The 27384-nt window shown below is 41.5% G+C and overlaps 1 protein-coding gene across 4 annotated transcripts in view; it reads right to left on the bottom strand.

Moving 5' to 3' along the window:
- Positions 1-1076: 1076 nt before the first annotated feature.
- Positions 1077-27384, bottom strand: part of LOC143298365 (DDB1- and CUL4-associated factor 6-like) — a 210690-nt gene continuing 184382 nt past the window's right edge. For all 4 annotated transcript variants that reach the window (XM_076611266.1, XM_076611263.1, XM_076611264.1 and 1 more), the window contains one exon: positions 1077-13387. In XM_076611266.1, coding sequence (XP_076467381.1) covers positions 13223-13387 — 165 coding nt within the window. In that variant the 3' untranslated portion in view covers positions 1077-13222. The remainder of the gene's footprint in view (positions 13388-27384) is intronic.

Raw genomic sequence — 27384 nt, 5'->3', positions numbered from 1 at the left:
AGGATGCCAGACAGTCGACTGCCTAAGCAACTGCTGTACGGAGAACTGTGTTAGGGCAAGCACTGAGTTGGAGGGCAGAAGAAATGCTTCAAAGACAGCCCCAAAGAGTCCTTCAAAGACTTGGGTGTCGACTTCAACACACAGGAGATGCTTGCACTAGACCATCCAGTTTGGCGCAGTAAGATCACCACAGGATTCTGTGCAGCTGAAGCCAAGCACATCACTGATGCGGAATGAAAGCATGCTGTGTGCATGGCCTGAGCAGCATTCACTGCCATGATAGCACCCATTCACTTGTGGGCAAGTCTTCAGGGCCCGTACTGGCCTCATCAGTCACCTCCGGACTCACAGCCACTGACCTTCCATCTGACTGAGGGGGTAGGAGAGAAAGAGCATACACTTTTTCACTCAGAATTTTTCTTTAGTGTTTGTGCATGTGTGTGTGAACAAATGGGACATTTTTAAAATGCAAAAAACCATAAACAAAAAAATGAAAACATTCCAGTAAACAAATGCTAAATAAACAGAAATAAAAACAAATAAAAAGAAGCATACAAAGAGGCCCAGAGCGCTTACAATTAACATCAATATGTGGTTACAAAAATTAACACAAGGCACCAGTATAATCAAGACTTGTGAACAAGAAAAATCTGGTGTGTCAATGACAAAGCACACACAAAGACACAAATACACAAAACACCACATGCCAACACCGAGACATCCATGAATGTAGGTCTGTACAAATGTGATTCAAGGTCAGATTTGAACTGAGATTTTGTTTCAACATGGTGAATTATGTAGGGAAGTTAATTCCAGGTGACAAGACCAACATACGAAGAGGCATGATGTCCTTGTAATTTCTTCTTATGATGCGGGATACAGAAAATACATGAATCAGTAGATGATCACAATGAATGGGATGGGACATAGGGCTGAACAAGATCAGACAAGTACTGAGTGAACATACCAGAAAAAAGTATTTTAACACATGCAAGAATTTGGTAATTATCTGAATTAACACATCTGTATGAAATACACACCAATATACAGTCTCATAGATGCCTTCTAACCACACATATATATACCCAATCCCCACCAGCACTCACAAATATACATACACACGCACATACAAATGTATTCACACCTCCACCTGAAAAGTGTTGTACCATCTAAAAAAATGGTGTGTGTGAGAGTGACAGGGAGGAATAATTACAAAGCAAATGCAGCCTACTTCAAATTACATCAACAGCAATAATTTTTTCAAATGATCCAATTATATAACCATTTGCAGAAGAAATAGAACCCACTATGTTCATAGTCCAAAATCAGCAATTATGCCAGGCTTGTTTTGTTTCAATAATGAACATTGTGGTATCACAGCCCTTTCACAATGATGGGCCATTCAAATGAGATTTCACAGCAGCAGATGAAATTCACTTGAGCTGATGTGCTCTTTTGCTGAATATGGCTGAATGAACATCATGCATGTGTGTGGTTTCATGCATTTTTATGTTTTTAACTACTGTTTGATTTTGCATTTCGAAGTGATTTTTCATGACTCTGCAAAGTTTAAAACCATGTTTTAAGGGCATGTAATATTTTTTATGTATAATATTAACACACAGTTTGGTCTAAAGTGGTTAAGTCAGTGCTTGCTTCTGTGCTTTTTTGTTTGTTTGTTATTCTGTCTGTTCCTTTCTTTTGTTCACCTTTATTCCCTAACCCCCTCCCTTCCTCCAAGTTTTATATAGAAAAAAAAGAAGAAGAAAGAAGAAGAAGAAGAAGGAAAAAAAAAGAAAAAAAGACAGAGCTGAACTTGCTTTCTCTTCTTTCCCTATACTATTCATTCCACCATTTGTATGTTTCATTCTTGCCTGTTTGTGCATATATGTTTCTGTGAATGCTTACTCATTATTATAATTTCTTTCAGATGATTGTCAGTAATAAATAAAATGAACCAATATTCTACATCTTTTATAATTAAAGTCATGAATGTTCTGATTCCCTTTCACTCACTGACACTGTTTCTTTGCCAAAATGTAAAACATGCCATTCCGCAGCCAAGGAAGATGGGATTTTTACTTCCCTTTCCATTTGCCATTGAGTTTTTTTGGACAAGACATTAAACTAAGGTCCTGTTTGCAGTATACGTTTAGCAAACATAGAAGGACCCACAGCAACTGATCTTATCCCTGGTAAAATTCTGTTGATAATTTCAATTTTATAGTAGAGCACTTACAGACAGGACAAAAAGGCAGCAGTGCTTTATCTCTGGAAGAGCAGCCTGAGTTTCATATAGAGAAATATGATGGGACAAAGTATTACAAAACAATATCATTTTCAAGCTGTCAAAGCATGTGGGATGATCCATACACACTACACCATATGCATCTGCTTAGGGGAAAACAAAAACAGAAAAAGGAGCATATCCCTGACTTCATGTAAAACCAACACACTGCTCAGGCAATGGGATCCTGCTATTACGTTTGTGTAAAACATTAAGATATAACGGGAAAAAACAAACATACTCATAAGTGATAAAATAAATGATAACGTCAAAGGTGTGTACAAAACTATACAGTGCAATGAAAGCCTTTCTGGAAAGTTTATTGTTAAAAACAATCAGTCTGAAAATGTGTATATTGTCAATTTTCAAATTAGTGTCCAGTCTGTCTCCAGAGTTCCTTAACTCTTTACTGGGCAAACAAATGCTAAAACATGTTGGTTGTAAGGAACAGTTTCAGGTGAAGGAATGCTATAGCTTTTTTCCTGACTGAAAAAAAAAAGTCAGTACCAGATGACTGCAAAATGTCAGGTTGTACCAGATGACTGCAGGAGCTAACTATGTCATCAGCAAGTCCAAGATTGAATGTTAATTTTAGTTGGGTGGTCGGTGTCCAACTGCTTCACTGAAATGTGTCAATAAGGGCATCTCAAGCAAGCTACCAAAAGTAGACAATAATGTTGGCATTTTACCATTGCTAAAGCACTTGTTTCAGTTTGTTTCTCAAGGAGGCGTCACTGCATTTGGACAAATCCATATACACTACACCACACCTGCCAGTCAGATGCTGACAGCAGCATAACCCAATGTGCTTAGTCAGGCCCGAGTGTAAGCATATATATATATATATATATGTGTGTGTGTACCTATCAGAGATTTCTTCTCTAGAATTTTGCTAGACAACACTTTTGTTGCTATGGGTTCTTTTTCAGTGCACCAAGTGCGTGCTTCACACAAGACCTCCGTTTATTGTCTCATCCAAAGTGCCGAGTTTGATTTTCCAGTCAAACTTGGGGGAAATGGTCAGAGCAGGAATTGAACCCAAACCCTCACAGACGTTGCATTGGCAGATAAGTGTCTTAGCCATTCTGCCACCTTCCTCCTCTTAAAGTGCTTGAACTGATGCAAATAGAAAGCTTGGACATTGAAGAGGTGGGTAATGAGACAGTATTTCAAATGATCAAATCAATCTGTCTGGCATGCTGTGATCAATATGAAAGGAGGGTGCTTTTCTACAGTTCCTGATGCATGACTGGCGCAAATTCCCTCCCCTCTAGCCCCAGCGGCCCCACCCCACCCCCATCTGCGCCTCCATTTTCTGGCTTACCTGGTATGCTCATGTCAGCTGAGTGCCACACCCTGACAATCTTTCACATCTGTAAATAATACAACTTCAATTACAGCTTGCAAACTGTCAACCCTTATTATAAGCTATTTGGTGCACTTATATACCTTTTTCCTGTTCACTGTGTTTCCATGATTAAATCAAATAATAATTATGAATGTGTTGTGATGCTGAATGCCAAATTTGGAGTACTTTCTAATGGCCCAAAAAGCTGTAACACCAAGTACGAACTTCATTATTTTCATAAGTATTCAAGCATGTCAACGATCAGTTGTGTTTTTTTTCTCTAACCATTACAAATAGGCAGTCTGTTAAACAGAAAATTTGCCAGCCCTAGTAACATTCTTTTCAACAAAACTGTTAGCCCACGATATTTGCCACACTTCTGTTTGTGATCTGGCAGTCAAAAGTGTTTTCTCAACATTTCTGTGCCTTTAGTTTGCTTTCATCACAGAGCACTGATTAGTGCCTGTGAAGCGCCATCACTTTTTATGAAACCATTAATAAAAGTTAAAAAAAAGTTCAGATTTCATGATAATCTTTTGTCAAGTTTGAAACAACAACTGATCATTTTGTCCAATAAAGTTTTATTCTTTATTCCTCCACATTATATTCAAATCATGTACTGGGCATGTGTAGCACTGAACTCCATGGAAACAGGTGCAGAAGATTTTGAGAATTAGCTGTTGTCTACATACATACTCATAAAGTGACAAAAATACTTATGGCACAACTCCACCTATCACCACCTTTAACCAGACGAGTGCCAGAGAATTTTGTAAAATTTTTTTTTAAAGTACTCTCCCCTTGCCAGGGAATTTAGAGGATTCAGGGCTAATATATCTATATATATATATATATATATATAAAAGAAAAAAAATCTAGTACAAAAACTATGGGAGATACTGAAAGAGTAAATGTTTTTGTGAAGGCAAATGAATGTAGATTCTGCATCTTGGCTTTTTCCCGAATTAGTTTGATTGTAGATGACTGGTCAGGCATTTAAAGTCAAGATAACATTTTTTGTGCAACAAAAAAGTCTATTTCCACCACCACATAATGACATCCTGAAAGAAAACAAACAAAACACAGCTAGAAATAGCATGCCTATTGTCAGATTATACCTGTAGACGAAATTAAAACAGGCTAGAAATTCATAAAAACAAATCAAAACTTGTGTACACATGTAAGTGAATCACAGTCCCAACAATGACAAATGTGGATATAGTCAATATAAAAAGTCAATCACGTTCTCAGAAATTGAGTTGGCATGCTAAGAGCTTTCGCAAGTTGGAGGGTGAAGTTCTTTGGTGACATTCATTCCCTTCAAGTTGTACGTGGGCCGATTAAAGTGTCTGCTGTGCATCCAGCTTGCCACCTCTTCAAACAAGTCAACCATCTGATTCTGTGACAAAAAGTGTTAAAAACAAAAAGCACTTGTTTCACATCCAGTGCACGTTCAACCCTGTGTTTCATGAAAATCATGGAGCATTGGTGGTTGTCTGTTTCCTGCGGTGTGCATTCAAATGTGAGCACACTGGCCTCCAACTGCCATGCCTGCTTCACACCCTCTGGCTGACAATCAACCTATCGTCTTACATCACTTCTCCCCCTCTCCTCCCACTCTTCCAATGCTCGTTGCACGTATTCTGTCAGTTCAAAAACGCTAACTGACTGGATAGATGGACTGAATTACCATCAAATGAGCTTTCAGTTTCATCACTGTCGTCGTCATTCACCTTCGTGTTCAAACCAATCATCAGACAGATCCTTCTCCATTGCTATAGCTATCCATAAATTATGAGCACAACTTTCAAAATTGACTGGGACCACTTCCTTTACTGGACAAAGTTTTCAACACCTGTTTTTTGCATATAATGCAACCCCCTTTCTACGCACATTCCACGTGGTCCAGTTATAAATCTTATCAAGTAGAAAGGGGTCTTCTACCTGATGCATGTTCATTGAAATAGTATTTTTACTATCCAGACACATCAAACTAACTGTTCAAAGTCTGTTTATGTGAATTGAACCAAACTCCAATGAAGGAAAAATCAGAACACATGCAGGACATCAGTGGACGTCTTGTAGGCATGATGACAAGACTTTTTGTAGGACATCAGCTGATGTCTTATAGGCACTCAACTGGTTATGTGAACTGGAAAAAATGAACATAGGCATGGCCTGGGAGTGGGGGGAAATACGCAGCTTTCTTGCAATGTGTGAGGAAAAGTGGGAAGCCCCATTTATTTTTGTTTGACATTTCCTTGTCATCAGAGTCAGTTTCTTGACTTTTTATGACACAAATCATAAAGGAAAAATGAGAGAGAAAATTAAGAGATGAAGAGATGAAGATGACAATGACGATAATGCTGGTGTCATCAGTGAAGATGTTGACAGTGATGACACAGGAAGTGGCACAAAAAAATGCAATGATGTATTTATTGCATGTCATATGAGAGAGACTACTGCAATGTACCAATGTGAAATTCAACATCAGAAATACAGGAAACAACAAAATTATGGTCAAGTGTATAACACATCTACCTATCTATCCGGTTATAGACTGTGGGGGCACCACACAATTGGAAACCAGACTCATCCATCCCTCGAGGTTGTCTGTCCTGTCTCTCTCAAGATTAGACCTGTCCACTCTTAGGATGTTGTCCTCCCATCTCTTCTTCTGCCTGCCTCTTCTCCTTGCTCACTGCACTGTCCCCTGCTGAAAGGTCTTGGCCAGTCCAGATAACACAAGAAATGGCCATATCACTTATTTGACTCATCTACGCACTTCATCATTTGTAATGTGGTGCCTACATGTCATGCCAATGATCTTCCTAAAGCATCTCATCTCTGTGGCCTGTATCTTATTTAACACATACAGCAGTGTTGAGATGGCATGGTTTTGATGTGTGTTCTGCAGCTGGAAAACCTTTCTCTTTCCCTTCTCATTCTTCTTCTCTTTCTGCTCACACACACACACATATACATGTATAGAAAACGCAAGCAAATGTGCATATGTGCTCAGGAATTGATTTAGAATTGACGGTTAGGTCCTTTTTCTATTGTCCTATGAAATTGTGGGCCAAAAGCAAAAGAATCGACGAATAAATCAAAATTTATAATTGGCTGGTTTGATCTGAATCTTCGCCTTCCCTCCTCCCATCACTCCCCTCTTTCTCCATGTTCTGTGTTTTGTCTTTACCTTCCTCCCCTATCCCTTCCTGGATCCCCCAACCTCCACCATGCAAGTGAAATCCACCTTCCTTTCTCTCTCTACCTGGCTCTCTCCTGTGCTTATACAACAATATTGTTCTTATTTGTAATTAATTATTTAAGTTTAAGTTTTGCACAAAGAGAGAAATATATGTAACTGTCTTCGTGGAAATCCGTGTCTTTCAGATGATTTTAACTTTAATGTTGACAGTTCCACTGATCGTAGTGCTGTAAAATTCTTGGAACTTCTAAATAATATGTACAACTTTTCTCAGACTGTGCGTGGACCTACCCATAAGCATGGTCATACTCTGGATTTGGTGACTGAGAGGCCCAGTGATGGAGTTCATTTATCGTCTGATGTGAATCATGACTTAAAGTCTGACCATTTGTGTGTAGTTAGTGTCCTCGACATAGATATCCCCTCCTCTGTGACAGTGTATAGCGTGCGCAACATTCGTGCTATAGACAGAGCAGCTTTTCGTGATGACCTGAAATCAGGACTTGAGTGCTTTTTGGACTGTTCAGCTGACCAGTACAACACTGCCCTTCAGGCAGCACTGGACAAGCATGCCCCTGCATCTCGTTGCAGGGTGTCATCCAGGAAGGTGTCGTGCCCATGGTTTGGGTTTCTTGGTGAGGAACTGCTAGCAGCGAAGAGAGGCGACATGCGGAAGCACAGTGAAAGGTATCTGGTTTAACTGTCTACAAACAAATTACCAGAAAGCCAAGAACTCTGTGACCTTTCTTGGGCACAAAGCGAAGACTCTGTTTTTCAACACCAAGATCTCTGAAGCTAAATCAAGCAAAGAACTGTATTGCATTACAAATAAGCTTTATGGCAGAACAAAATCTTCTTTGCTTCCTTCTATCTATCCATTTTCAGTACTGCCCAGTGTCTTTTCAGATTTTTTCTGCTAAAAAATTAACCTCAGGAAAGAACTGGATTCACAGTCAGTTGTGTCACATCCCTTGGGAAAAGAATTTCAAGGTGTTCCTTTTGTTGCTTTCACACCTGTTTCAGAGACAGATGTATTTAGTGTGTTGAAAAACTCTGCTCCAAAAACATGTAACCTGGACCCCCTTCTCACACCACTACTGTATGAGTGTTTGGATGTTGTTTTGCCTGCACTTACAAAAATTATAAATGATTCTTTAATTTCTGCTGTCTTCCCACGTATGTTTGCAAAACTGCACTTGTTAAGCCCCTGCTAAAGAAAGTCACTCTGGATCAGAATAACCTCAAAAGTTTTCGCCCCGTATCCAACCTTGCTTTTGTGTCCAAAATTATTGAAAAAATTGTTCTCTCCAAACTTTCAGACCATTTAGCATAAAACAACCTGTTCTCTTCTTTTCAGTCAGCATATAGATCTGCCCACAGCAATGAAACTGCTTTGTTGAAAGTAGTTAATGACCTGTTATTGTCTGTTAATGAAGGTAAACTATCTGTGTTAACTTTGCTCGATCTGTCAGCTGCATTTGACACAATAAACTACAGTATACTCCATTCCAGACTTGAACATGTTTTGGGGATTCACTAAACAGTTCTGAGTTGGTTATCTTCATACCTACCCAACCGCTTCCAGATTGTCTCTGTTAGTAACTTTAGTCTGATCCAACCCTGATCTCCTATGGTGTGCCACAAGGCTGGGTCCCGTTATGTTCGTTCTGTACACTGCTCCTCTTTCTGATGTCATTTCTGGCCATTCTGTTCTTTACCACTCTTTTGCTGATGATACTCAGCTACAAAAGTCTGCAGAACCAAACCAAGAACACAGTCTGATTCTGTCAATCCAGAATTGTATTATCGATGTTAAATCCTGATTGACATTCAACAAACTAAAGCTGAATGATGACAAAACTGAAGCTATGATTATTTCCTTTGCAAGAATGTCCACATCTATTTCTTTTTCTGCCTGTATTGTGGTTGGTGACGCCACAGTTCAGTTTTCTAAATCAACAAGGAACCTTGGAGTCATTCTTGACTCAAACCTCAGCATGCATGCTCAGGTAGTAAATCTGATACGCACAGTCAATTGTGAACTTCATCACATCAACTCTATCCATCAGTACCTTTCTGTTGAAACTACTAAAACTCTTATTTCTGCTTTTGTACTGTCACGAATTGACAACTGTAATTCTCTTCTCATAGGCTGTCCACATAATATTCTTCAGCGAATTCAAGAACTTCAAAACAATGCTGCCCGTCTGACTCTCAGAGCACGTACTGATCACATTTCTCCTCACCTCCGCACTTACACTGGCTCCCCATTGAAGCAAGAATTAAATACAAAGCTGTGTGTCTCTGCTATTCTGCTTTCCACTCCGCAGGACCTACATATCTTTCTGACCTTATCAGTGTTTACACTCCCTCAAGAAATCTTCGCTCTTCCTCTGACTGATACCTATTGAAACTTCCTCGTGTCAATACAAGAACCTATGGTGAACATTCTTTCTTCTTTGCTACTCCTCACATCTGGAACAACCTTCCTCATCATATCTGTGCATCTGATTCTATTTCTCCTTTTTGCTCATCACTAAGAACTCATCTTTTTAAAACCTATCTATAAGCACCTCTCAGCTTCCTTGTTCTCCAACACCACCCATGTCAGCTCACTTTGGATGTATGTAGAGTGGGAGGGGGAGAGTGTGAGTTGGGGGGAGGGGTTTTTGAGAAAGAGTGGTCATGAATGTTTTATGTAACTTGTAATATTATTCTTTCATGTAAAGCGCCCTGAGCTCTTAGAGAGAAAGCGTGCTACATAAATGTACATTATTATCATTATATTTGTTCCAAGCTGAGACTTATTACATCATCACACTTTCTACACATGACACAGAGTATCAGAAGATCTGTGAAGATCACTTGTTATTTTTGTATGTGCCATTCAGTTTGCTTCCTGTTCATGGTGGAACATGTTGAAACCCTTTCACAGAGATCATGCGTTATTCCACACCATGATGTAGGGCGAGGTACTCATAGAAACCATGGGTGTCACGAATGTTGCAGCTGTTGCATGCTTACATGCTTACTTCTGTTCATGTGCAGCTGAATGGAGATTAACTCCAGAATTGCTGAATCAGGATAAGCAGATATGCTGTTGCACGAGAGATGCATGGTTTTGGGCTTGCATATAAGTGGTGGGGGTATGTTTCTGACAAGTGTAATTTGACCCGAGAAGCTAGAATATTGGAATTTTCATTTTTCTTAATGTCACAATATTGGATGTCAAAAGCTGCTCCAGTTAATTCCCATAATGGAATTGGTGAAGTACACATTTTGTGGATCTACATTCAATTGATTAATAGTATATGACACGTATGTAGAAATAGTTTTTAGATTTCTGTTCTGTTTCGCTCGTTTTGAAAAAAGTTTGTCAGACCGTACATTCTTCTCAGTTTTGACATTATTTTCTGTAGCATTTGCTCAAATTACATATTTTGCCGATGCTAACGTTCTTAATTCATTCATTAGAGGTAGTATTCCTGCAGCTCTATACGACTGGAATGTGTTCATATGAAACAGAACACCTAGAGCTAATTTTATGGCTTTACTGTCTAGCCTTTGCAATTTTTTAAGGTAAGCATTCAGAGCAGAGAAAAATACCTTCTGTCCTTATGTCAATCTAGATCTTACCAGTGCAATAGCAGAGAAAGAGTATTTTGGCCACATTCTTTGATATACAAAAAGCTTATGACCGCATTTGGCATGCCAGATTACTGTTTAAGCTAAAGAACATTGGGTTAAGTGGCAATGTATACAGGTATATATAATCTCTTCTGACAGACAGATGCATCACCACTAAAGTTGGGCAGTCATTGTCGTCTTCAAGATCAATTAGCATGGGTATTCCGCAAGGATCTATAATTTCCCCTTTTGTTCAACATAATGCTGTATGATTTGCCAACATATTTGTCTAAATCTATAAATCTTGCCCAATACGCTGATAATATAGTAGTTTGGTTGAACATACTTTTGCGGAAAAAACAGGCTTGTGTTATATCAATCACATTAACAATTTATATCAGTCAGAACTTGACAAATCAAACATTTATATGAAAGATAATGGATTGCAGTTTTCAACTGAAAAGACACACATGATGCTTTTAATAATGGTGCCCAAAAATTACCAACTTTTCATCTTGATGGAAAAGAACTCTTCTACAATTCTGAAGTGAAATTCCTTCGTATTTATTTTACTCCAAAGCTGAGTAGAGAGATGCTCCAGTATCTGTTACAGTTGGTGCGGTCACCCTTGTTCTTGTACAGGGTCACTATCTTCGCATTTTGCATGTCCTGTGGTACAGAGCCCTCCCTCCAGCACATGCAGAGTAATTCGTGCAGATCCTGAAGCAATGCTGCTTTCCCACATTTGATGATCTCAGGGGTATCCTGTCCTCTCTTGGGGCCTTTCCAACCGTCAAACAGCTCTTCTTCAGTTGGCTCGGCATTCAGCTCTTCCATGACAGACAGCTCTTGAATCGCATTTAGGGCTGCTTCTGACAGAACGTTTTGCATGGAGTGCTCTACCCATCTCTCCACCTGCTTTCGTTGATCAGTGATGTTCTCTCCTGTCTTGGACTTAAGGGGTGCGGTCTTCGAGGCGACTGGACCAGTTGCCTTCTTGATGCCCGCGTACATGCTGCTCATGTTTCTACAGTCTACTGCAGACTGTATGCTCCGACTCAGATTCAGCCAATGGTTGTTGGCGCAGCGCTGAGCTGTCTGCTGACACTTGCTGTGTGCAGACCTTAGTATATCCCGTGCAGCTTGGTGGGGATTGTTTTCATGTGCTAGGCGTGCAGTATGTTTGGTCTCCACCGCTGGTTCCATTTTCTGCCAGCTTGCCTCAAACCAGTCCTCATTTCTCTGCTCCTTTCTTCCAAACGCTGCCAACCCTGACTGGTGGACAGCATCGCGTGCATGTTTCCATTTGGTGTCTACGCTTGAAGCTTCTGTACAGCAGTTCTCCAATGATGCACAGAGGGTTCCCAAAAACTGAACTTTGGCTGGGTCTGTTGATCAGCAAATGTTGACACACGGGTGGCCTTTAGATTTGAAATGATGCATTCTGTGTGGGATAAGTGTATCTTGGAGCGGACGAGTATGTGGTCAGTGTCACAATGAGTGCAATGGAAGCTTCTTGTGTTGAGCACACTGTTGAGATCTTGCTTCCTGGACAAGATTAGATCCAGCTGGTGCCAGTGCTTGGATCTGGGGTGATTCCATGAGACTTTGTGCCTTGCCTTGTTTTTGAAGAAGGTGTTTGTCACTGCCAACTTGTGAAAGGAACACAGCTCAAAAAGTTTCTGACCATTCTGTTTTGCCAACTCCATGACACTGATTATAGAAGGCCAGGTTTCAAAATCAGCACCCACCCTTGCATTGAATTCTCCCAAATGTAAAGACCTTCTTTGTTGGGCACAATTCTGACAACTGAATCGAGAGCATCATAATCAACATGGTCCATGACAATGGATGACTGCTCACCCACTACTTATGGTGAGGGTTACAGTTCCTTTACAAACACCATGGGTGACTGTATACCCACAAGTGCAGCAAGTGATTGTTAATAAAAAAAAAAAACCCAAAAAACCCATGGGTAACTGTATACCCATGACAAACTGCGTGCAAAATTTTAGGTGACATAGGAAAGGTTTAAAAAAAATCAAATCAACCAGCTAAAAAGATTGATTTCTTATATATATATATATATATATATATATATATATATATATATATATATATATATAAACTGCAGTTATAACAGGCAGATGGCTTTGGGGAGTGGGGTGGGGGGGGCCAAAGTCCCCATTCTACCCAACACCTCCCCAAAACATTTGATTTCATTTGTCTATGTTTTTTAAAAGACAGATACAAAATTCTATGGTGGATCAAAACTAGATGCTCTATCAGTAATGAGGCAGAAAAACATGTCTGCACAGTGGTACCCAATGAGCTGGATACAGATAGTTATATGATCAGATTCAATGACAATTAATGTTTATACAGTAACTTACAGTTCTCAATGTTTGAGACGAAAATTTTGTGCTTCTACAATGGGTTGCAAGGTTCTCTGCAGCAATCAACATTTTTATGACATGAATTATCTTCCCCCCCCCCCCCCACAACAACAAAAAAAATCATTAACTATTGCAGTGACAGATGAAAGCTAACTCTATGTAAGATGATCATACAAGTAAACACATCAAGTAATCATTAAACAAATGGGGCAACAAAACATGACTGTTAGCACCAACAAAGCAAACAGAAGTCGTGTAATCACTGTCTCCCAGTGAATATTAAATACTTTGCACAAGCAGATATGCAAGTCAGTCCCATCAATACAGTGTTCTCAAGCAGACCAGCTGGCAATTCAGTCACTGTCACCAGGTGAATCTTCTTGCCTTCTGCCAGCCCCAGCTCCAGCTCTACCTGCACGGATCTGGTTCAGGGAGGCCAGCACACGCAGCATAAAGGCAGCAGGCACAGTAATAGTGTCACGGGTTTCTTCCAGCATTATCTGGTTCCGCCTCATAACCTGGATAAAGTAAAAGAGAAGAATTTGACAAGTTTGACAAAGTGCCTTTTTCACACTCAAGTGCACACAAACTAAATGCTGTTGCTTATGTGCAAGCCCTGCACATGATTAAATGTCACAAGCAAAATAAAAAGCAAAACACTAAAATCTAATGCAAGAAACAGCACCAAAACTTGTACCTGCTCTTAATGGATCTGACCAAGGACTAACAGCAGACAAGGCCTGTGGGCAACCATGAGAAGCTCTTTTGGACATCTTCAAACCAGAGTATGGATACAGCAAAGTATGAAGGGAGGACAATGTTTGCATCTACAGAACTGCCATCCATTCCTTCTACATAGATGTGAGGTACAGACATATAGTAAGCACATCAGGACAACTGAGTCTGTCACTCTGCAAGATCATGGGCATCTAAGGACTGTGTGCCAACACAAGTTCTCAGATAGGCAGGATAGGTTTCCCGCAATATGGGTAGGTCAGGTATTCCTGGATTTAAGGCACTCATAGAAACACAACTGCCTTGAGAATGGAGGATTACCAAATTCCAGAGAGAATCTTTTCAGAGATAGCCGCTGACACAAGAGTTCCCGGTAGCCAGTAGTAGTCATGGCCAGCTGAGGATAATGAAGGCTGGTTGTACAAAACTCATTAATTCTGGTGGTCAGTACAATCATAAAACTGGACACGCAAACTTCACTAAAAGCTTGTACTACCTATATCATTTGTGGTTACCTGGGAAACTCCAGTTACTCAACCACTGCACATGGAGGGCAGCAGCACATAAGGAAATCCTGCAACTTTGATCAACTCAGCTGTGTCTTTGGTTCTGTTCATGTGCCCTTTGAGATTTGGGCTGCAATCACACTTTCTGTGACACTGACATCTTTGTTGGCTATGACAGACATCTATAGTGATGATGAGGGTGGTAGTGTATCTTTTTCTTTGTTGTATGCTTGTCAGATTTTTGCAAGCTGGCACTGTCTGAAATTTTTAAAATGTTAATTAGTCTGTGCTGTGACTTTGCCTATTTCAGAATCAGTATGGATATTTAAATGTGTGTTTATATATTCCTTCTTTCTTTCTTTCACATGTAACATCTTGGCTGAATCAGAAATGGGTGCACCTAAGTTCATCAATTGCATCATACTCACCAAGAGGCACCAACTGTTCTTTATTTTCTCAATGAATAGTAAATAATTCAATCATGAATGTAAAAGTTAAGAATCCATATTTGCTTTCACTCAAGAAAACCAAAAATGGAGAGCCTTCTTTCTGATAATTATTAAATTGTGAATACTGTCAAAATGGCATTACTGTGTAAGAGACAACAACTGCTTTTTTTTGTTTGTTTTTTCAAAGTTCATGAAAAAAACAAACAAACAAACAACTCCCCCCCCCCCAACCCCCCCCCCCTAATTTTAAGCCAGATATTGTATACTTTTTGACTCACTTGTGTAAACAAAGTGAGTCTTTGTAATAACCCAGTGTTCGGTTGTCTCTGTGTGTGTGTGTGTGTGTGTGTGTGTCTGCATGTGTGTGTGTGTCTGCATGTATGTATGTCTGTGTGTCCATGGTAAACTTAAACATTGCCATTTTCTCTGGAAATACTTTGTCTGTCAGTACCAAATTTGCTTAAAAATCGTAGGAAAAAAAAATCTTCACAGTCATACCAATAAGAGTTTGTAAGTCTCCCGAATTAAGCTGTGTTTCCTGTATTATTAACAGTTTACTTTGCTCAGGCCATTTCCAGGATTCCAAAAACACCATATTGCAGTGGCGTTGGCAATGTTTAGTGAGTGGACGGCGTGACCTTGATTTTCTTGTTCTCAATCAAATGGAAAGAAATACAAATTCTGGACAGAACACATACAGCATTGACATGTTTACTGCATATGAATCTTTTAAAGTGGATACTCAACTAGAATGAACATAAACGGAGAAATTGAATTGACTGTGTCATACTTTCCCGGTGGATGTAACTAAACTTGTACACCTATCTAGATCCAGAGAAAAATGGCTAAATGTTGCAGTGTGACTGTGGCGATAGCCACATCTTTACCGCAGACTTTTAAGAATTCTTAATTGCCCTTAAAGAAGTTTGAAATGCCCGAGATGCACCAAAATAATATGATTTAAACAGCGTTATCACTTCAAATACCGGAATCGATTTATCACCCTTAAAATAGAATGCTTAAATGTTAATTTTCATACATCATTCATGGCTCCGCAATGGTGGTGTGTCCATCGAGATCGATGATGACCATCGTTGTCATCCAGCTGGGGGATGGGGGGAGGGTGGTGGTGGGGTGGGGGGGAGGATGCTCATGAATCTATCTGTGAATGCGCAGATGGCTGAATAGTCCAATCTGCGCACGAAATGTTCGCTGACAGTTGGGGCAGACAAAGACAGGCATATCATTGTCAGGGAGCTTGTTTGCCCGTGACTTTCTGGCCTGCCTCTTCTGAACAGCTGCAGCAGTCCTGTTGGCCTCGCACAACTTGGCGCCTTTGTGCACAGCAGCGCACCATTTGTCACGGTCCACTGCAGATTCCTCCCAGGAGTCAGGGTTGATATCAAACGCTTTAAGAGAGACTTTCAGAGTATCTCTGAAGCGCTTCTTCTGACCTCCGTGTGATCTCTTCCCTTTTTGCAGCTCGCCATAGAAGAGCCTTTTGGGCAGCCGATGGTCTGGCATGCGCGCCACGTGTCCAGCCCAGCGAAGCTGGAACTGCATCAGGATGGTGAAGATGCTAGGGAAGGGTGGCTTTTGCGAGCACCTCTGCGTCTGGGGTCCTGTCTTGCCACTTGATGTTCAGTAGCTTCCTGAGGCATGTTGTGTGGAAGTGGTTCAGCTTCTTGGCATGTCATTGGTACACTGTCCAAGTTTCGCAGGCGTACAGTAGTGTGGGGAGAACTACTGCTCTGTAGACCTTTAGCTTGGTCTCAAGACTAATGCCTCTTCTGTTCCAGACATTTGCACTGAGTCTGCCAAAAGTTGCGCTTGCTCTTGCAATCCTGACGTTCACTTCATCGTCGATGGTTGCATTTCGTGACAGTGTGCTGCCAAGGTATGTGAACCACTCCACCACACTGAGTCTCTGACCATTGACTGTGATGTTGGGCTCAACGTAGGGTTTCCCTGGGGCTGGCTGATGGAGAACTTAAGTTTTCCTTGTGCTGATGGTAAGGCCGAAGTTCCTGCTGGCAGTGGCAAACTTGTCGACGCTGAGTTGCATGTCAGCTTCAGATCCAGCGTTGAGGGCACAATCATCAGCAAACAAAAAGTCTCTGATGATGTCTGTCATGACCTTCGTTTTTACTTGAAGCCTTCTGAGGTTAAACAACTTGCCATCTGTTCGGTACTTTAGGCCGATTCCAACATCGCCATCTCTGAAGGCATCAGTAAGCATTGCAGAGAACATGAGGCTGAACAGCGTTGGAGCCAGGACGCAGCCTTGCTTGACACCATTTGTGACAGCAAAAGGAGCAGATGTTTCGCCATTGTCCTGGACTCGAGCCTGCATGCCTTCATGGAATTGGCTGACCAAGGAAATAAATTTCCGAGGGCATCCGTACTTGGCCATGACCTTCCACAGTCCCTCTCTACTCACGGTGTCGAAGGCCTTAGTGAGGTCGACATAGGTGGAGAACAGATCAGCATTTTGCTCCTGACATTTCTCTTGCAGCTGCCTTGCAGCAAACACCATGTCGGTGGTTCCGCGCTCTTTCCGGAATCCACATTGGCTCTCAGGCAAATGACCTTGGTCAAGGTGTGCTGTGAGGCGGTTTAGTAGGATCCTGGCAAGTATCTTGCCTGCGATGGAGAGCAAGGAAATGCCCCGATGGTTATCACAGGCTTGCCGGTTCCCCTTTCGCTTGTACAAGTGAATGATAGATGCATCTTTGAAATCCTGGGGGATCGTCTCTTCTTTCCACATGAGTGAGTACAGCTGATGGAGCTTCTCAGTCAGCACAGTGCCTCCATCCTTGTAGACCTCTCCTGGTATGGAGTCTAAGCCAGGTGCTTTGCCACTGGATAGCAGACGGATTGCTTTCTGGGTCTCAAGAAGTGTTGGCGGATCGTCCAGTGCTTCGTTGATGGGGACTTGTGGGAGACGGTCTATGGCTTCATCATTTATGAAGGAAGGGCGATTTAAGACACTGTTGAAGTGCTCAGCCCAGCGTTCGAGAATTTTCTCCTTCTCGGTGATCAAGGTATTCCCATCTGCACTGAGGAGGGGGGATGATCCTGAGGATGTGGGGCCGTAGACTTCTTTTAAGGCATCATAGAACCTCTTCATATCGTGCCTGTCAGCATATCCCTGGATCTCATCAGCTTTGTCACTCAGCCACTTATCCTGCATCTGGTGTAACTTCTGCTGAACAGTCCTGCGGATGGCATCATACACATCCTTTTTTGATGTGGACTTTGGGTTGCTCAGGTAGGCTTGATGCAGACGGCGTTTCTCATCCAGAAGCTGCTTGATTTCATCACAGTTTTCATCAAACCAGTCTTTGTGCTTTCTGGTCATGGGTCCCAGGGTCTCTGAAGGTGTACTATAGATCAGCTCACGCAGGGTCCTCTAGTCAGACTCCACATTCTGGTTGTCCAGAGAGGCGGATTCCAGACGATCTTCCAGCAGCTCCACAAAGGACTGTTTGATGGTGATGTTATTCAGCTTAGCAATGTTGAGCCGTTTTGGAGCCTTCTGGCCTTGGGTGCGTCTCTTGGGCTGGATTCGAATATTCAGCTTCGAGACTACAAGGCGATGGTCTGTCCAACACTCAGCGCCGCACATGGTCTTTGTTACACGTACATCTTGCCTATCCCTTTTCCTGACAATGACGTAATCGATGAGATGCCAATGCTTTGAGTGTGGGTGCATCCATGACGTCCTGTTACGGGTAGGGAGGCAGAAAACTGTGTTGGTTATCAGCAGTTTATGCTCTGCACAAGTCTGAAGCAAAAGCAATCCATTTGGGTTGCAGTGGCCCACACCATGCTTTCCAATCACTCCATCCCAGGAGATGTAGTCAGAGCCAACTCTAGCACTGAAGTCCCCAAGAATGATGAGCTTGTCTGCTTTAGGGATAGCAGCAATGACAGAGTGAAGGTCCTCGTAGAACTTTGCCTTCACTTCATCCGGGTTGGTCATGGTTGGGGCATAGGCACTGACAATGGTGAGGTGCTTCTGGCCAGATGCCAGTGGGAGTTTCATGGTCATAAGCCTATCGTTGACTCCCTTTGGGATTCCAGCTAGCTTGCTGACAAGTGCTGTTTTTACTGCAAAACCAACGCCAGCCTCACGTCGCTCTTCGCTTCCTCGTCCACTCCAGAAGAAGGTGTAACCAGATCCCCGTTCACAGAGCTCGCCTTCGCCTGCAAGCCGAGTCTCACTCAAGGCTGCGATGTCAATGTTGTATCTGGTGAGTTCGGATGCAACTAGTGCCGTTCTCCTTTGGGGTCTGTCCGCGTTATCTCTGTCCAGGAGAGTCCTTATGTTCCAAGCACCAATGGTGAGAGGAACGATCCTTGTTTTTTTCTTTTCTTTCTTTTTGTTTCGACCGCTGATGTAGGGTCCCCGCCAGCCGCGGTATGCTGGCCAGGGTGATATGGAGCAGGTAATTTTTAGGGCACCTTTTCTAGCCCCTTCCTCATGCCAGGGAGGTGAGCAGTGCATTCCTAAAGAGGGCTGCTCAGACACTCAGATGGCTGCCGAGCTCCATCGCTGCTCCTGTCGACGAAGAACAATCCTATGGCCTGAGCCGCCTGCGTGCAGGTCTGCGGCTGCGACTGCCAGTGTACCCACACCTGTCGTTTTGTCGCTCGCCTGTCGCCACAGGACTTGGGGGTGATAAAATGATGAAGGATGAAAGGTCATTTTGGATGACTGATGACTTGCGCGATGAGTTTGTTTAAAGTGAAGAGGAGTTGCGCAACGCCGACCTCACTCTCTCGTCCGGGTCCACCAATTTCCAGTGGCAAGACTAAGTCGAGACGACTGGAGGATGAGCACGGATGCAGTGGATGACCAAGATATCCTTTCGGTGTCTCATCTTGCTCTCTGCACTCCACAGTGCGTTGCTGTAACCGCCTTCCTCTCCGTTGAACCGATAGGTTTCTTCCGCAGATTCTGCCGGATCCAGACTTCGCATGCATGGGTAGACACACCCCGGGGGCCAACTGCGTGTGGCATGCACACAGCACAGTGGAGCTAGATGGCCGTCGGTGGCTCTCCTGAGCCGACGCCCTTTTATGGATCTCCATAAGGGTGTCTAGCCACTTGCCTCACCAGTCCCGGAAGGGAGCAGTGGGAGTGCCGGTTTAGTCGCCGGCAACCCGACCCTGAACAGGTTGTACTGGATTACAGGTTACCAGTAGCAGATCTAATGACCTGACCTGACATATGGCTCCGCAATAGTGCAGTGAGAAAGACAATTTCTTCCCAACTGAACATGCCGGGTTTGAATCTGCACTCAGGCCTTTTTTTTCTTTTTCTTTTTTTTACCCGAAGCTTTATTATAACAAATACAGAACACATTTTAATGATTAAAATTTTTTTTTTCAAAGTGTATCACAAGTGAGTCTTGAAGGCCTTTCCTCTTTTGTTATAAAGTATTACTGACTTTTCCTATTTGGTGTTGACAGACAAAGCATTTCCAGAGAAAAGGAACTTGTTAAAGTTTACCATGCACACACACATACATGCAAACACACACACATACACCACATACACACACACACCCACAAACTGAAACAGGAAAGGGCACATTTAAATCCCATTAGAGGCATATATAACTGCTAGATCTTTCTGCCTGTGACTGACTTCCACCCAGCAAATTTAATAATAATAATAATTTAATTTACAACATGTAAAACATGCTCAACTACCTGTAAAGTGTAAATACCAACATTTAAAACATGCATTTAGAAAATAAAATGAAAAAAATGAAGGAGAAAAACTTATATGCATAGCCCTTTACAGTCAGCAAACTAAACACTCACACACACACACACACACACGATCATCACACTCATCATACATATCAAATGAAAAAACCTAAATAATGCAATATCATATCACAATACTTGAAAACCCTATCACAATACTAAGAACTATTCCCCATGACAATAAACAAAAACCATTAATAATAACTGAAAATTCACTTCCAACTCTTAGCATCTGCCACACATGTCACAATACAATAATAAAAATCTACATTTTAAAAAGCAAAATTTAAAAGCAGTCACACCCTCCCCATTCCTCATTCCTCACAACACATCACCATACACAAACAGGCACTCATACGTATGCATCATGCAAGATGAAGTACAAATAGGTGTATCTTATATTTTTTTTGAAAGTTGAAAAACACTGGCTTTTCTGTAGGACAGAGGCAGGGAATTCCAGACTGTGGGGGTAAAGACAGTGAAAGATTTTTTGCCAAAGGTCTTAACTCATTGGAGATGCGCCGGCGCTTCGGTGCTGGCGCTCCGTCCGCTCAGAATGACGTGCCGTAGTGTAGGATTCAGCGGATCGTGGAATTTTTTTTTCACACATTCAGTGGTGTTCAATTATAGGGAAACTAATCAGGCTGTCTTGAGGGTTCAGTCTAGGAAAAATTGAATTATTTCCCCTTGACCGTTAACTGCGTGAAAGGCTTTTTTCTTGACTTTTCTGGACTGGGTGAGAGGTCAATCTTTACATAACCAACCAGTGTTGTGATCATCCTTTTTTTTTTTTTTTTTTTTTTTTAAAACAGTTTGTTGTGCAACATTTGACTTCAAACTAATTCATGAGAATCAGGGAACCTTACTGTGTGAGAAAATCTTATGCTGTCTTGTGGATTAGCTGATGGATATGACATGCCTGGTGAGTACAGTATACCTATTTTTCATTTTTTTTGTTTGTTTTTCAGTATTTATAATCAGTGATGTTGACATAATTAAAAAAAAAAAAAGCAGCATTTAATGAGAAAACTGTTTTAAAATGTTAAAAGAAGAGATGGTAAACTTTCTAATGATATATAATTTGTATGTCTTTGTCTCTATGTGAAAGTGTGTTGAATTTTTCAAGTATGTCCATATTTGCCCGTCACCGTAAAACTACATGCACTATTTAACTATGTCTCCATAGAGTTAGGGGAGAATCAAAGAGCTGTCAGCAGAGAGTTGTCAACTGTGCGCAGTGACCTTGAAGGATGGTATAGATGGAGAAGATCTGAAAGATACTGTGGCATATTGTTGTGATTGAGACACTGAAAGCAGAGACAAGCAACTTTGTGAAGTGAAGTGTTCTGTGTAGTGATGTTGCACTTTCATGGCTGGGTTTATGGAGTACGAGTCAGGCTACATGATTCTGAATGTGTTGGAGTTTATCTAGTTTGTTATCAGGGAGACCAGTGAGAAGACAGTTGCAGTAGCCTAATCTAGATAGTAAGTAAAGAAACAGCGAGTTTGTTGGCAGCAGCAGTGGAACTGAAAGAATGCATTTTACCTAACCTATGTAGCTGACAGAACAGAGTGTGGCAAAAGTGTTTGACATATGCATCCAAAGACAGTGTTTCATCTAAGCAGATGCCAATGTTTCTCACAGACTGGGAAAAAGGTATGTCACAGCCAGAGATGGACATAGAGGTAAAGGTAACCCGATTTATCTTTGATTTGGTGCCAATGACAATTAGCTCAGTTTTTTCATCATTCAACTTGTTCTCACTCATCCACTCTGCCACATTCTCAAGGCAATTTTTCAAACTACTGGCAAGAGTTAAAAAATCTGGGGTAACATTAGAGTTGTGGAGCTGAGAATTGTCTGCAAAAAAGAAATAATACAATAATAATAATAGATAGATAATACTTATATGGCATATTCTCCCCATATAAACGGCTCTACGCACCTCAAAGGAAACAATACATGCACAACATTACATAATAACGTACCTCTGCACATGAAAAAACAACACATATGTGTATCTGTTGTACACAAGACAGTACTACAAATTGCAGATATGAACAATCACACACACACACACACACAGAAGGCACAAAATATGCCCCCCCCTCCCCCTTACACAAACACATACACACACACACACACAAGAGTGCACACACACACACTTGAGCACAAACATAGTAAACACCCAACCACAGGCACACACAATGTATGAATTCAGTTGAGGATAAATTGGTGTGGGTAGGAGGAAGAATGCAGACAAACAGCTATGCTTAATCACACCCAATGTCCTGTTTGAACAGTCCGGTTTTAACATTAATTTTGTTTTGAAAGAGGACAACGCTCATAGGTGACGAAGATCCCAAGGAGAATTCCAGACAGAAGGTACTTGATACTGAAAGGCCCTTTGGTCAAATGTCTTTGAAGAAGTTTTGGGGACTCAAAGGAGCATTTCAAGAGAAGACCTGTAAGTTTAAAGGACAAAATAAGAGGGAGTTCAAATTGGTGATAAGCCAATATGGCAGTTTTATACTGAATTCTGTACTGGATGGGTAACCAATGCAGTTGACATAAGAGTGGGCTAACATGATTCTTTTGACTTTCTGAAAATGATTCTTGCAGCATTGTTCAAAATCATCTGAAGGCATGATGGCAAATTAGAAGGCAAATCGGCAAGTAATGAATTGCAGTAGTCAAAGCGACTTTATCAAGGAACAGATAAGGTCAGTGGTTGCTTCAGTAGTTAGATATGGTCAAATGGTACGAATTTTCCTGTTAGAATTTTGCAGCTTTACATAAATAACTGACATGGTTGTGCACGAGCACAGCTGAATAAAAAAATGCACCAAGGTTTCTGACAGAATTTTGAAAGTTGATATCAGCAATGCAGAAAGTCAAGATATGGTCTGAAATATGACTAAGTGCAGACTTAATATGGCTTCTGTCTTCACAACATTAAGTTTAACCCTCTGACATTTTATCTTGCTGCGGTCCGCCGACTGGAAACCCCTTCCACTTCTTTATTCCTGCTGCTGCCTGCCACCTGCGTGTCAGGCATGGTGGGGAATTTCTATCACGCACTGACCACAGCCTTATATGTATACATCATGACTGAAGATTCCTGTGAAAGTCAGGATAAACCAATAAAAGAATGGTGCTACTTTGGCACCACACAGCCCCCATTTATAAGAACTTGGCCATCATCTTGCCATTTCATTTACACGCTTTCTCAGAGCTGAAAATGGCGGCCAGTATTGAAAATGAAATGTGGGAGGATTACATGAAGGAAGAAGTTAAGGATATTTTGCATCAACTGTAGGATTCTGAAAGAGAAGAAAAAAATGCATGTGACTGTGAAATAGATGTAGTTGAAGATGGAGACGAAACAGGAGAAGACTGTGAAGTGGAAAGTGATCCAAAAATAACTTTCCACTGGCATTGTTGCAAACATGGCGAAGCGCAGCAGCATAAACATCAGTCAAAGAATCTGCACTGCTAAATGGCCCCTTTCATACTTTACCACTGAATCCAAAGCCATTGGATTATTTATTTTTTAATTTTTTTAATTTGTGCCTGATTTTTTTTTTCCAAAGAGCAGCAAATGAAACCAACAGGCCAAACAGTGAAATGGTGTAGGGTGACCGGTGACACAGTTGTGACTCTGGGCTGCGACACCTGCATTGTGACAGTCATCGAGCTGACTGTTAGTGAATGAGACATCCAGTGTTCATGTGAATAGCAGGGTGTGTGAATATTTGTAAATAATGTACATTGTGTGCTGCAGTCACTGCTTATTCAGTGTGTTTGAGTACTATCCACTCAGAAAAAAACAGACTTGGTGACACTAATTTTGTGACAAGTGTGTAATTTTGATTGGACTGCCATGATAGTTGCTTGGTGGGGGCCACTTTCAGGCAGGACTGTACTTACTATTTCGGAATCAAAATGTGTGCTGCAAATTGTACAGGGTAGTTGTACACAAACTGCATGTCACTGTGAGTTAATCTTTATTTGGTGATAATAGAGGTGACAGTAGCATGAAACATGTTTGTAAGACACACATTTCAGTGTGCAGAACAAAGCACAATAACTTGTGAACACTTAGCCAAATATGAAAGCTCTGCAATGATTAGAAAGTCTATGGTGCTGTGTGTACTTGAGGAACCATATTTTCTTCAAAAATGTGTGAAAAGTTTTGAATACTGGGAAGAGTTTCTCAGTAACACATGCAAGTGCTGGTGAGTTAAGCTTGTTTGTCAGCATCCACTCCTTCACAGCAACAATGCACAAGAGATGTTTTTTTTCTGTGGAGGATAGCTTACAAATTTGGGGAAGAAGCTTTAGGGAGTTGGGTGTCATCTGCAAACTTGTGAAAATCACAATGTTGTTAGATGATGTCAGACTGAGGCTGATTACATAGACTAAATAATAATAATAATTATAACAATAATAATAATGCATTTATACAGTGCTCTTTCTCTCTAAGAGTTCAGGGTGCTTTAAATGAAAGAAAAATATTACAAATTACAAATCATTCATGACCACTCTTTCTTTCATTCACGCTTCAATAATCAAGATAATCAAGATGGCGCCGACCAATGGCGACAAGGGGATAGCTGTCCTGTTTATTTTGTGTTTGATTCTGTTTAAGTGTGTTAGGGAAACAGCTGCGATCTTACAATATTATCGTTACACGCTGCTGCATGTTGGGGAACAGATAGGTGAGCAAGTGTTTTGAGATCTCACTTCAACTCACTCCATCATGATTTACAACCGTCAACAATGAACACCGACTGGTCAGCACGCAAGACTCAGTCCACGAGAAAACAGGGAAAGCGAGGTGGGGCCCTTTCAAGGTTACGCCAACAAAGTTTTCGCCTACCTCTACCCAGTATGTTCCTGTCCAACGTTAGATCTCTACCTAACAAAATTGACGAACTCACATGTTGTATTCAGACGAGGAGAGACTACAAAGAATGCTCTGTGTTTTGTTTTACTGAAACATGGCTAAACCTGGACATCCCTGACAACGCCGTTCAACCACCAGGCTTCACTGTACACAGAGCTGACCGCACTGCTGACTCAGGCAAACAAAGGGGCGGCGGTGTGTGTTTCTTCGTCAACACACGCTGGTGTTCCGATGTCAGTGCTATCGTGTGCCTGCTTCCCTGACGTGGAATTCCTAACCATCCAGTGCTGACCCTTCTACCTCCCACAGGAAATTCCCTCGGTGACGCTGATCGCTGTGTACATCCATCCCACAGCAAACCTCTCCGCCGCACTGCGTCTGCTAGCAGACGAAATTAGCAAGTGCGAGAACAGTTGGCCCGACTCCACCGTCATTGTTGCTGGTGATTTCAACAAAGCCAGCCTCAAGAAAGAAATGCTGAAGCTGTACCAGCAAGTGGACTGTCCAACACGTGGTGACAAGACCCTCGACCACTGCTACACTTCCATCAAGAAGGTGTTCCACTCGATCTGCTGTGCGCCTTTGGGACAGTCCGACCACAGCATGATTTTTCTGGTGCCGGTCTACAAACAAAAACTGAAAGCTGAAAAACCAGTCATGAAAACTGTGAAACAATGGTCGGCCTCTGCCTTAGAGACCTTGCAGGACTGTTTTGAATGTACAGACTGGAATGTTTTTAAAGACTCTGCCGGGGACTTAAATGAATATACCAACACAGTGTGTGATTATATTTCATTCTGTGAAAGTGTGTGTATTCCATCAAAAAATATCAAAATATTTTCAAACGACAAAATTTGGTTAACGGGGCTGTTAGGCAAAAACTAAAGGAAAAAGAGAGAGCTTTTCATGAAACTGATGACAGAATAGTCCACAATAAGGCAAAAAGAAGTGCTGAAAAATGCATTAAGAAGGCAAAGTTTTTATACTGGAAAAAAATGGAAGAAAACCTGTCTGCAAACAACTCTAGGAATGTATGGACCGGACTGCAGAACATCACTGATTATAAAATGACCCACGAGACAGTCGACAGCACTGACAGAACTCTTTCAGACAAACTCAACACATTCTACTCCACTGTCTACTTCTGACGTGGCTGCACCCAAAATCACCCCCACTCCCCCTTTCATAGTCCAAGAGAATGAAGTCAGATGCTACTTCAGTCATCTGAAAATGAGAAAAGCCGCTGGCCCTGACAACATCTCACCAGGCCTTTTGAGGAAGTGTGCAGTCCAGCTATCTAGTGTCTTCACTGACATATTTAACATGTCCCTTCAGTCTTGTGTAGTGCCACACTGCTTTAAGAAATCAACAATCATTCCTGTTCCAAAAAAAGCACAGCCTAGTTGTCTTAATGATTATCATCCCGTAGCCTTAACATCAGTCATAATGAAAACATTTGAACGCTTGATTCTAAGTTCCTAAAAACCTGCATTCCTAATCTTTTGATCCCTTTCAGTTCGCCTATAGAGCTAACAGATCAGTTGAAGATGCCATCAGCATAGGCCTCCACCACATCCTCAGACATCTTGAAAATCCTAACAGTTATGCCAGGATCCTTTTCATTGACTACAGCTCTGCGTTCAATACAATAGTGCCATCAAAACTATATTTTAAACTGAAAGACCTCTCGCTGCCTGAATGAATTTGTGCATGGATCCTAAATTTTCTAAGATGCAGGCCGCAAGTTGTTGAAGTTGGTGACCTCACTTCCTCCACATGCATTCTCAACATAGGCACCCCACAGGGATGTGTTCTATCCCCACTGTTGTACTTACTATTCACAAATGACTGTGCAACTCAAAATGAATGTAACACCATGGTCAAGTTTGCTGACGATACTACTCTAGAAGGGCTGATTACGAACAGTGATGAGTCAAAATGTAGGGAAGAAGTACATGAACTTGTCAGCTGGTGTGACCAAAACAACTTAGAACTCAACGTATCAAAAACCAAAGAATTAATTCTAGATTTCAGGAAGACCAGATCTGACTCCTTACCACTTGTCATTGAAGACAAGCAAGTAGAGATCATCAGCGACTTTAAATTTCTCGGACTGATCATTTCCAACAATTTG

Source organism: Babylonia areolata, chromosome 23 (assembly GCF_041734735.1).
Source record: "Babylonia areolata isolate BAREFJ2019XMU chromosome 23, ASM4173473v1, whole genome shotgun sequence".
Classification (NCBI taxonomy): domain Eukaryota; kingdom Metazoa; phylum Mollusca; class Gastropoda; order Neogastropoda; family Buccinidae; genus Babylonia; species Babylonia areolata.
This window is presented reverse-complemented; position numbering and strand designations above follow the sequence as displayed.